This window comes from Musca autumnalis, unplaced genomic scaffold, assembly GCF_047663935.1.
Source record: "Musca autumnalis isolate F117 unplaced genomic scaffold, ASM4766393v1 scaffold_2, whole genome shotgun sequence".
Classification (NCBI taxonomy): domain Eukaryota; kingdom Metazoa; phylum Arthropoda; class Insecta; order Diptera; family Muscidae; genus Musca; species Musca autumnalis.
Window position 1 is genome coordinate 235,860,392 of NW_027411755.1, and position 13,219 is coordinate 235,873,610.

Sequence of the window (13,219 nt, forward strand, 5' to 3'; positions counted from 1 at the left end):
TCACTTACGTTGGGAAACCACTCTGGCGCCGCATAGCTTAGAACAGACCGACCTATTGCGTTGTATGCTGCTACTGACTTGGGGACCTTGTTTCTGCTTCTCATCCTACCGCTGATAGTTGTGGCATTCCCGACTTATACATACTATCGAATGTGGCCCGCAGGTCTTTGATGTAGTTTGTAGTCGGAATTATTGACCCATTGACCTGCATATTCAATGGGAGCTTCATTTGCCAAGATCAATGAGATAGGCGTTAGGCCCGACACAAATGTTATCAACGGTGGGACCTGACGCCATGAGCTTAAATCAGTGTACGAAATTAAATCAATGCCGTCGGGAGGGTGTGGAATTGCAGAAAGATAGAGATTAAACAGTTCTGGAGATACCGCCCCTCCTTGGGGAACTCCCTGTTTCACTCTACGTGGTTTGGACTTCTTGTTTCTGTTTTTTTCTTGACTGGCCACTGTTTCTTGTTTGACTGGCCACCACACAAATAGTTGGTCACCCAACGTTTAAAAAAGGTCGGAGGGTAGTATTCTCGACATCCGCAAACGGCTTAGCATGGCTGACCATATCAAAAGCTTTAGTCAGATCCAATTCTGACATCACTGTTTTATTACATGGTCTGTTTTGGTTGAGACCATGGATAATATGTGTGGATGTCGTGGAGTGCTGTTGTGGTACTATGAGATCGGCCAGCACGATTCACCTTTGCTGGCATTCTTGACAAATTTCAACACCTTTGCTGGCATTCTTGACAAATTTCAACAACGGGACCACCGTGCCCATATTACAGGCTTCGGGAACTATTAGGATAGCAAGCGTAGGTTGAGTACCTTGCTCAAGTACTCGATGCCTGGGCTATACATCTGTTATAGCATCACCATTGAAATTCTGCCTGGTCCAAGCGTTTTAGATGATTCTGCGCGTCGGATAACATATCACATATCCTCCTCGGCTGAAAGAGATCGCACACGATATTAAACACTTCTCTTCGCCCGGTAGCTATTGGGGTGCTCTACAAATTGTCGGCAAAAGTAGCCCGCGCACCTCTTCGGATTTATCATAACCTCGCCGTTAAATATGACAGCTGTCCGAACATGATTTTTACCAGGGTTTGAGAACGCCTTAACCGTTATCAGCTCATTCATTAATCCCGTCGCCTCTGCTGGGAAATTAGTTCTTATTTTAGGCATTCGTGTAGCAGGAATATGATGTCTCGGAATTCCTCTCTGCTTCCCGATCATCAGAGGGATTGGGCAGTTTCTGGGAAATTAGGTCTTATTTCAGGTATTCGAGTAGCAGGAATATGATGTCTCGTAAAGTCCTTCCATCAGAGGGATTGGTCAGTTTCCTGTTGAATTCTACGAATCCTTACCAATTGGCTTTCCCATGATTAAGGAAAGTACGGCGCACAAAAGTTGTGAAGTATGGTGGTCTATTGATGTAGATGAGGATAGGGAGTTGGTACGATATGACGGGTTGCCTAGTCACGTCCTTCGTCAGAACAGGTGACACAATGGATATGTCAGCCGAACTAACAAATAGCTAGCTCCACATTTTGCACCGTGAACGTGGACGCACCCACCAGGATTAGAGGGCTGTCTCCTCTAGCTATTTGCTCAACCAGCGCTATGCCTCTCTGGTCTGGTTGAATGGCATAGATCATTATGTGCATTAAAATCCCCTAGGACCAGCCTGTTATCACCTTCCAACGGTGACCTGATGTCAGGCGAAGGCAGGACACAGATATTAAACGGCGGGATATACACATTCAGTAGTTCTATCTTAGCGGTTCCACACTTTACCGCTACCGCATACACACTAGAGTCAAGCTCAAGCGAGATAGGTCTGTACTGGACTGACTGGTGGTTGCAATAGGATTGCAAGTCCAAAGATCGGTGGGATCGCGGGGGAGTTTCATAATCCGATGACGACTACGAAGACTCACTGGGGATAAAGTTGGCGCAGCAAGAAGCAACATAATCTCTATCGCTATACTCCCTCAGGAAGGTCAGAACTAAACAATTCCTGAAATGCACCCACTACCGACACCCGTTGCATTTCACCGACCGCGACCCATGATGGATGAGACGGTGACAAATGGGGTAAAAGTATAGTTCGGGGTTACTCTTATTCTGGGACGAAAGAAAAGAATCCGGGGCAGGCATTCTGAGACATATCGCTCCCAATATAAAAATAAAGACGGACTTGAACATGTAGTTGCTGGTGTGACGGCCCCTGGCCGAAATGGCGTTTCCTCGTTTCAATTCGGTACATGTCGAAGACTCGTTATTTGTTTAGCTGTTGTTTGGGCAAGCAATGTTCGTATTGTGGGTGTTCGGGCATTAGGTGTTCGTGTTGCGGTTGTTCAGACTCTAGGCACTCGCGTAGCAAATGTTCGGGAACTCGGCAATTGAGGGTTCGTGTTGCAGTTGTTCTTAACTTTAATGCCTCTACGATATAATACAGATACAGATACCAAATTTCATACTGCCATTGGTTGGCCTTTATTAAGCTCATTTGTGGCAGAATGAATTAAATCCCCAGTATTCCAATTATTGCTCATTTATATTGCATTCTGTGAAACGCTGTCTTGATACCTTCATTTAGGTCAGAGGGCAAATCTCCACGTTTTTGGTTTCTTATCCTATTCATAAAAATGCGTAGATAAGTTAGGTTTTATCGATTTTGATCTGGAAGTATTTTAATACAGGTTAATGAATTTCCGCTGTTGAAAAACAAACCTTTAATATCCGGCATTTTCTTCTCAGAGAAAATTCACACAAATTGTGTGATGAACATTGCCACAAAGCTCCAAGTTTTTAATCACTAGATGAAACTTCTTTTCCCCTTTCCAGTCTACATATTTAGGTAAATACATATTTCCTAACATCCCATTGTGCGTCACACGCAAAACAATAAACACAAACAAGCATACAAACGGCCAAAAAAGCATAAACAAAAGTGGAATGAAAAGCACTCTTTGACCAACCACAAACTCTGATCAGACTTTGTTTTGGACATTTTAGTTTTGAATACCGATCGAGACCAAGCGGTCATACGCCAACTTCAAAACAGGCAGACAAAAGAAAAAACAGAAAAGACGCCGACATCAAAATAAAACAAAACTTCATTGTAAATTACAAAATTAGAAATAGCAGAGATAAAAAGAAATTACAATTACAAACAAAATCGATCAAACAGGTGGTTGCACAGAATTAAAATAAAGCAAATGTAAATTACGTGAAAACGCCGGGATATTTTTACAAACAATTGACATTTATTCTGTGCGAAGCTGTATTTTTTCGGGAATATATCCAAGTGTTTTTGTTCATTAATGTTACAGTTCTAAATCTTCAATATATTGAAAATACAAATTGTAATTGTTTTGTTTATTAATTTTAATTTTATTTATACTCGACATTTATAGCGTGCTATTGATCCAAACCGCAGTAAACTAATTGATACTATTCCTATTAACACTTGATTGTTAATAAAATTATTAAAACTTGAAATATCAAAAATTAAATTTGCCTAAGTAAACATTTGAAAAAAAAACTTGATTCTTCTGCATAGAAGGAGAAAATGGCAACCAAAGCCCTACAATTCAACTTCATAAAACAGGTAAGAAATACTTAAAACTACTAAGAAACAATGTGACCCATATAAAAATGTATGTAAGTTTATGTACATTACTTTTAATTTCACTTGTTATAACACAGAAGTAGAATTCTCTCCAATGTGAACTAGAATATAAGGGTAAAAAAGTATTTTTTGCTATGTGGTCAGGAAGCTCTAACGGGGGACTCTATAGTGAAACACTAAATAAGTCCTCCTTATTTTGTAAGTCAGGGTGAATTTTCTTCAAATCTACTAAAGTAGGGTGATATTTAGGAAAAGCCGATAAATGCTGTTTCGAATAGTGATTGTTGTAGTGTTCGTGTAACCGTCCGACCCATGATGAAATAATAAGGTGGCGTAAAACGTCCAGCTGATTGGTTTCAATCTGTCAAATTTTTTGTTATTGTGAATAAATTGTATGAAAACGTAAACAAACGTTTTGACATATTGAAGAATTTCCGCCAAAAATGAGTTGTTGTTGTGCTACTTACGTGACCTGTTAAATAGATCTTGGTCCGACCCATTAAGATAGTCGCCGGATAAGAGTGAAATAATAAGCCGGTTGCAAAAGACGCACAGTGGTTCAGAATCGTTTTTTCCTGGTCAAAACTCTGTAACTTTTGTACGAATAGAGATAGGTATTTTCATATATTTTTTCTGTTTTTTTACAGATAACACAATCAGCTTTCCAATGAATCAAAAGAGATCAAATGGATGTAGTTTGAGTTTTTTCATATTTTGCATCATTATATGGGGACCCTATCAACACGTGGACCAAATTCAAACAATTTTTGAAAGAAGGTTTTCTAACACTAGGGAGTACCGTTAGCCAAATTTTAGTCAATTTCATTGAAAGATGTGGTCAAGTCCCCCAAAATGGCAGAAATCAGGGGGTACCGTTCTATGGACCTATGTTGATTTATTATACCCTACACCACCCTGTGGTAAGGGTGCATTTGTATGTAACTTACCTAAGGAAAAGAGATAGACCTATTATAGTTCCTTCTAGGGATATGCATAGAATCACTTTCTGAGTCGATTTATGCATGTCCGTCCGTTCGCAACGTACAGGTCGCATTTATTGTTCGATTTGGCTGAAAATTGGGGAAGATCATTTTCTTAGCCTAATGAAGAACGCTATTGCTTTTGGTGAAAATCGGTTCAGATTTGGATATAGCTCCCATATATATTTTCGGCCGATTTGAGGTATTTGATGCACCAAACACGCTGTATCTATAGATAAATGTGCCAAATTATATGGAAATCGGTTCCGATTTGGATATAGCTCCCATGTATATTTTCGGCCGATTTGAAGTATATGATGCACCAAACTCGCTGTATCTGTCCAATTTTGATGAAATTTGGAATGTGTTACGGAATTAGGTCTATAGATAAATTTGCCAAATTATATCAAAATCGGTTCAGATTTGGATATAGCTCCCATATAAATTTTCGCCCGATTTTTGGTATTTGGTGCACGAAAGACGTTATATATGAATATATATATATATATATATATATATATATATATATATATATATGAAATATGAAATATGAAATATATATGAAATATGAAATATATATATATATATATATATGAAATTTGGAATGTGTGACGGAATTTGGTCTATAAATAAGTGTGCCAAATTTTATCGAAATCGGTTCGGACTTGGATATAGCTCAGATATATATGTATATTGTCGCCCGATTTAAGGTATTTGATGCACCAAAGACGCTATGTATGTCTAATTTTGATGAAATTTAGAATGTGTGACGGTGTTTGGTCTAGAAATATATGTGCCAAATTATATCGTAATCTGTTCACATTTGGATTTAGCTCCTATATATATTTACCTATTCACAGTGGTGTTGGGTATCATATAGTCGGCCCCGCCCGACTTCGATCCTTTCCTTTCCTTATTGGTTTTTCAATGTACCTCTTAGCTCATAACAGCTCAACTCGAAATAAAATTAATTGAATAAATATCACTATAAATGACCTTCGCCTTAATCAGACAAAAATAAACCGATTTGGTGCAAAATTTGGCCTTCGTCATATTTTGTTTAAACTTAGTTTCAGTTCGTAGATGGACAATACCGGTCCACAACTTCAGGTACTTCCCCTAATAATTAAAAATGTCAATATCTCTTGAACGGGACAATCAATTTGTTCCAAACTTTGGATCTCCTAATATTTTGTCCAAATTTATTTTAACTTCTAAAATGGCCCATATCGGTCCTCTCCTTAGGGATGTGTGTGAAGTTAAATTGGATTTCAAATTGGAAAATTTAATTTTAGCAAAGATACGAACCAACAACAGCGTACTGTACAGAGCACTTCTAGGGCTAAATTTGAATTTAACGACAACATTTAATTTAAGAATGAAACTCTTAATATATTTATAATATTTAAACAATATTTAACTGAATTAAAGGAAACTGTAAATATTTATTTAGCATACAATTTTATTATATTAATGAGGTTTGTTTAAAGGTTTAAATAATTATATACGTGTCAAAAAAAATTGGAAAACAATTATTTTATATACCCACTACAAAAGCTGGTAAAGGGGCGCCACACTAAATAATGGGGAGGGGTTCGTCCACGGAATATTTTTTTCTGGATAGAACATCGAATGGCCATCAAGCACAGTCTTTCAATAAATTCTAAATATATTCAGATTTTGGAAAACAATTATTTTATATACCCCCTACGAAAGGGGGACGAACCCCTTCTCATTATTTAGTGGGGGTCCAAAGTAATTACCCTTTACCAGCTTTCGTAGGGGGTATATAAAATAATTTTTTTTCCAAAATCTGAATGTATTTAGAATTTATTGAAAGACATGGGCTTGATGGAAATTTGATGTTCTATCCAGAAAAAAATATTCCGTGGACGAACCCCTCCCCATTATTTAGTGGGGGCCCCAAAGTAATTACCCTTTACCAGCTTTCGTAGTGGGTATATAAAATAATTGTTTTCCAATTTTTTTGACACGTATATAATTATTTATACCTTTAAACAAACCTCATTATTATAATAAAATTGTATGCTAAATAAATATTTACAGTTTCCTTTAATTCAGTTAAATATTGTTTAAATATTATAAATATATTACTAGTTTCGTTCTTAAATTAAATTTTGTCATTAAACTTAAATTTAAATTTCGCCCTAGAAGTGCTCTGTACAGTACGCTGTAGTTGGTTCGTGTCTTTGCTAAAATTAAATTTTCCAATTTCAAATCCAATTTATCTGCACACACATTCCTTAGGGTACCTCCCTCACAATAGTTCAACATTTGTGTCTAAGTGCAGTTTTGGGTCTGTTTGAAATCTTTTGGAAATGAATACCGATGCTGTTCATTGTGGTCCTGTTTACAGCGATATTATGTTTTCCGTGGACAAGTCTATGCTCCCTGGCATACGGGTCCAAAAGTTATACGATGACCCACTGAAATGACTAGTAGGCGAGATATATATAGAAAAATATGACTCCCAAAAAAAGATCGACTTCCATAATAGACTATGTCGGTCCTTTCCTTCAAGTACCTCCAGTAATTATTGGGGAATAGGGTTTTGGTTGCTTACTCGGTATTCTAATCTATAAATATCGTCCATATATGAAAGTTTGAACTCGCACAGGTTGAGGGTATATCTCCGTCAGCACAGCTGACTGATACTTTCTTAGTTGTTCAATATCTCATCAATACACTGAAAGAAAAATGTAGAGTTTCATTGAATGAATGAAAAAGTTTCATTAAACAACAATATCTGTCAGTTACTTACATGTGTAATCATCGGATTTAGTACTTAGAAGTTACCATTCTATTATTGCCATGAAACTGTCACATGAATACTATGGCACAGGGTTATTAGAACAATGAAGGTTATTTTATGAAACTCAATGAAACTGCTTCATTAATGCAATGAAGTCTTACGTTGGCTCAAAGTCAATGTCAAATTTCATTGATACAACGTATTTTTCTTTCAGTGTATTTCACAGGGATAGAAGAAATTTCTGCGATCTTTTTGGATTCTAATTGTGATCTGATTCAGGATTAAGTATTCTTTTCATAGTCTTTAACAGAAAGGAAGAAGACTTTAGATAGAGTGTGTCTCGGCTTCCTCGCCTTGAGGATATATGTCACCTTAAAGGCCAGAACAGAATCAATCGTCGCTTGCTTTGCTTGCTTCCCAAATGTCAAATTATAAAGGAATGCCAGAGCCTCTTAAAGGGGAATGCAGGCGGATTTGCAAAGAGGCTCTAATATTCCTTTATAATTTGACATTTGGGGAAGCAAGCAAAGCAAGCGACGATTGATTCTGTTCTGTCCATTGAAGTCTTCGTAGACCAGCTAATCTATCTATCAGTTTCTCATCCTCTTCAGTGCGAGATTGTTTATAACTTGCTGCGGCAGGTCAACATCAAAAAAGGTTCGCTCAACCGCGAAAAAACGCCTGATAGTATTTTCAGGGTCTCTAGTCCAGAGACCTCGACACATAAGCGGCTGGATTTCTGGCTGAAGTCATTTCTGGAAAAGGAATAAAGAAATGTCGGATCCAGATTTGAATTAGGTCGAACTTGGTCTTTAGTCTTTTACCAGAAATGACTTCAGCCAGAAAGCCAGCCGCTTTTGTGTCGAGGCCTTTAGTCCACGAACAGTCGCTCCGCCTAATGTTACCTATGGATTTGGGATCATTAGACACTATTTTGCGAAACCAGACGACTTCATTCAATAAAGCTGCTCAGAACTTCGGTTTAGCTTACTTAATTTCACTCTTCTACTTATTTGAATTAACCTTATAGACATTCCAATCTGAACTGAGTTTCGTGTTTACTTGAGTTTAGGCCTCGACACATAAGCGGCTGACTGGCTGAAGTCATTTCTGGGAAAGGAATAACGAAATGTCAGAACCACATTTGAATAGAACTTCGTCTTTAGTCTTTAGCCAGAAAGCCAGCCCCTTATGTGTCGAGGTCTTTTCGTCTTACTGACATTATTAGAATATTTCTCAGATACATTACGAAGAATAGCTAACTATTTATTCCACCTAAGCGGTTGAGATTTCCTACCCGGATAGTGGATTGGACATGAATCCTCATAGTGCAAGTCAGAAAAGTTTTGGTTAGGCTGTCCACAGCTCTCTCAACTTTCACACAATTTTGAAGCCGTCAGTGCTCAGAATTTGCCCCAATTCGTTTTCCTGGTATTTCTGCTTGACTCCAAGTACAGAGATTTAACCCAGATATGCCCATTGCTTGATCGTGATCATTTTAAAAGTATTTTTATATTTTTTTAGAAGCAAATGTGAAATAATAACAGTATGTTTATATGTTTTTTAAAAATTTTTTGAAAAAAGTGGTTTTTGAGGCCACTTTTGAACACAGGGTTTTATCATATAACTGGGTGTTATGGGACACAAAACATTTGACATATAGTCCAAAAACACCTTTTCGGCATCTAGTTAACGTTTTTTCGTAGTAGGCTCCACATCGTGTATGTTTTCGTTATAAAACTACCCAATAATTAATCGGTCATAACGCAAATCATTGTAAAAACTAAGCGATAGGTGGCAACTTCTATGAACTAGACCTCAAAACTCAAAAATAATAGCTCAAAATAATGGAATCACATAATATCCCAAGAGCTACAGATGTGTACTGAGTATATCACCAAAATAAACGGTACTTTGATAAACATAACATATCAAATTAGCAAGAATTTTGTGTGTCCTATATATAGGACGTTGGGCATATCTGGGTTAAAAAAAATATCATCCAGCGATTCGACAAGGACTACTTTTTAAATATCCTTCAATTCTTTATATCAGAGTTGTCCATGTTGGTGAGGGTTTGTAAAGTTGGTTTAGAATAAAGTTGAATATGGGTTCAGCTCTGGCGTTTATATCACTGCTAACCAGTGGAGGCGGTGAGCATTCGCGTCACATAAAAGAATTACCAGGCCTATTCTCTAGAGTTGGGCAATCTCGTTCAATTGAACGATCCGGATCACTATCTCGTTCAATGGACACCGGTAATTTCTTTGAAAAAACTGCGTATACTAATTTCACACGTTGGTTTTTATGATGTTACGCATTCGTTTTTGAACGAGGACAGTGATCCGGATCGTCCAATTGAACTAGATTGTCCAACTCTACTATTCTCCCCAGCTCGCTCAACAGCTCCTTCGTTACTTTGCCTGGTGGATCGAGGTCCTTGTGTGGCATATAGATTAAGGACAATACAATATGAAGTATGACTTGACTACGGAACAAGTAAAAAAGTATCAGTCGGCTTTGCAGACAGAGATATACCCTCAGCCTGTGTATATTGAAACAATTTTTTTCCCTAAATACGTATGTATTTAGGAGGTTTTAAAAATTTTGGGCGTTTGAACCAACAAAAATGTTGATTAGGATTAAAGATCAAAAGTTTTGCGAAGGAGATACTAAAAGAAAGGATCTCCAGCCACAACATATGGTGCCATAGGGGGTTTTTACACTCTTCGGACTGTTTGCTCAAAACGTATAGACTTGTCCCTAGTTATCTTGCGCTCCAACCACCTTACATAGGGATTTTTTGCAACTTTCAGGCTATTTTCTAAGGAAGTATGGGCTTGCCCCTGATGAAATTTGTACCGTCGTATGGAGGGCAGTGAATACAAGTTGCTAAAACAAAAATCAAAGCGATTCGAGAGATGGCCCTAAACTGAACTTTTCCGAAATTTTGTGTGGGAGGTACCGGAAGGAGTGGTACACATTTCACGATGGGCAAAGTATGAACCACATCTTGAAGGCTATTCCCTTCAAGAGTTATCGTGCGCATAAATTTTCCGAACATTTTCGAACTTTTGTGGCAGAGGTACGAGAAAGAGTGGACCAATATAGCCCATCTTCGAACTTAACCCCAGTTTATGTAAACATTTTTATTCTTCTCACACGAATTGTCAAATTTTGTAGATCGATTTACTCGCTTTAGCGCAAATGTAGAGCGCTGATTTTTAAATGAGGAATCCTTAACGATATATGGAACGGGTATACGAAAAATTAGATGTGTATGTCATCTGGGGGCTGAGCTATGAATGCCTAAATTATTACGAATATAGACGAACGAACAAAAATAAGTTACAAAAACTGGGGGTTAAACTAAGTTTGGGTAAAATATTGCGAAAGCCAAAATTTGAATCGGTTTATCCGTTCGAGAGTTATCGTGCGCTCCAGCCAGCCAGCCAGACAGACAGACGGACATTGCTCAATCGACTCCAAATTGTCTGAAGCACATTTCGTCCAAACATACTTGGGGTCTAAAACCATTATTTCTATGAGGCACATTTTGCCCGTATAAAAGTGTATATACCCTCGTTAGCATAAATGCTGAGGGTATAAAAATTCACGTTGCATGATCGTAGGGTGGTTGAAAAAAAAATATTCTGTATCACTTGGAGTAAAGACCTTCCCTCTATGGGGGATTTGTCAGCTCTTCAACCGAAGCGGTATGGTCCGATTATTTCGTTGAATATAGGTTTTAGCCAGTCAGACAATACGCTTCAAAGAACTTTATATAATAAAGTTGGTTTTTAGCATTCTTTGCAGTCTATTTCCGCCCAAAACACAATTTCTACATCGTATAAACATTAATGCGCAACTATATGCTGGATTTTGGCTAAGAATGCAGTTTTTAGTATTATAATTTGTTTATGACTGTGATGACCTGAAAACATTTACATAAATTACCACAAATATTTTTCCTTAAGTTTCACCAAATAAGTCTTGACGAAAATATTCTAATTGGAATCTAAACCTTATTTCCAGTTCAGTTAGTGGTGGGAATGCAGTTATTTTCTGTTTATTTTTAATTCACATGCTTAACTACGAAACATAAACTCTGAGAGAAAGTAAATTGTAATTAAGAAGAAATACTTTTATATTTTAATATTCTTTCAAAAATTGTAATTTCCCACCAATTTTCTCTGCAGGTAAAAAATAAAAGAAAAAACATGGAATGCTTAATAATTCATGGTCCACTAACTTTTCTATGGCTATCCACCCAAAAATAAATTAAATAAAAATAAAAGTAGAGCGAGCTAGGCATCAAAAGATTACAAAATACCATTAACTTCGGAGTTAGTAATTATGAGGCAATTTCAACACCTTCAAGTTCATTTAATCGTAACGCTTGCACTCTACGATTTTTTTTTTTTTTGCTCTCGAAGTTTAGATATAATTGGCCAATAATAAAATACTTAAGAGGTCACTGACAAAGTTCATTTTACGACGATTCATTGTTTCAAATGAAATGATGTTAATGATGATGATGATGCCGAGCCGGCTACATTGAATGAATGATCCACATAAAACTATTCAGTATTGTGTTTAAATTTTTAAATGTGTAATCTTTCTCATCTTATGCAAATTATTAATGTTGATAATTACACAGGGCAACAATAGTAAAATATTTAAAAAAGTTTATACAAATTTGAAGTAAACTGCTAACCTTTATGATGATGTTGCTGGCTGTAAAAATTGTTCATGTTTCCCCTTGTTGGAAAACCTCAACTGGGAAATGGAGATTTGAAAATGACTAGCGGAAGTTTAGAAAATTTAACATAAATTAACATTTCATGCCTGACATTTTCCACTGCTTGAAATTGTCTCCTCGGCGTTGCCATTTAAAGTCCAATAACGCCGGGGTGTTAATGGAAAATTGCCATTGCATGATGTAAACGTAATACACGAAAATAGGAAAAAACTAATTTTCCAATTTTAGAAATTGTAAGCGAATTGTTTGTCTGCATTTGTAGCGCCTTTTTTGTTTTCATAGAAAGTTTAAACAATTGTATTGTTGTTTTTAAAAAGTTATTTAACGCAATGTTTACATAAACTGGACCATTCATCAGTTAAAAGAGTTCAATAAACTATTTTGACTGTTAATTAGTTAAACATTTCTTTTTAACAAAAAATACCAATCATAATGTATTTGCATGAGAAAGATTTGCAAAGTTCCAATTTATTCATTTGTAAGTTGGGTATTTTTGGTTTGGGGGTTACTCCCTCCCCACTTACTTTTGCCCACAAAGTTGAAAGTGGAAGTTAAGGCAAAAGCACGTGCCTTTGCCTATTCACCTCTTACATATTAATGTTTTTTATAAACAATTATAATCTCATTAATTTTGCTGCGAAATTTCTATCATTCCATTACTATTTACACTTTTTCTTTATTTTATTAAACCTTATTTACACCGACAGTTGTTTAGGGAATTTACTTCATTTTTTTGTTGGCAGATATCACGGCCTATTAGTACTTTTAGATTTATGAAATCCACTCGATTTCAAATGTCAATTCCATAGCGTATATGTCAACAAATCTTTTGCAAAAACTTGTTTGATGTAAATGCGCTCTAAGCTTTTTCTACAAATTGCAAAGAAGAAATTGTGCTTAAAATAAACACGGTGAAGTACATTATAAAACTTCGCATAGAATCATCATAAAGAGTGAATCATCAATCATTCTTCTGAACCTAAAATAGAAATGAATAAACAAACAAAGAAAAGTTAGAAATGGAAATATTTCTTTGTGTAGAATTTACATGGCAGA

The 13,219-nt window shown here is 36.5% G+C and overlaps 1 protein-coding gene across 1 annotated transcript in view; it reads left to right on the forward strand.

Moving 5' to 3' along the window:
• The first annotated feature begins 2,957 nt into the window (after positions 1-2,957).
• qua (villin like protein quail) overlaps positions 2,958-13,219 on the forward strand; it is an 81,220-nt gene continuing 70,958 nt past the window's right edge. The window contains exon 1 of the mRNA XM_073971040.1: positions 2,958-3,627. Coding sequence (XP_073827141.1) covers positions 3,589-3,627 — 39 coding nt within the window. The 5' untranslated portion in view covers positions 2,958-3,588. The remainder of the gene's footprint in view (positions 3,628-13,219) is intronic.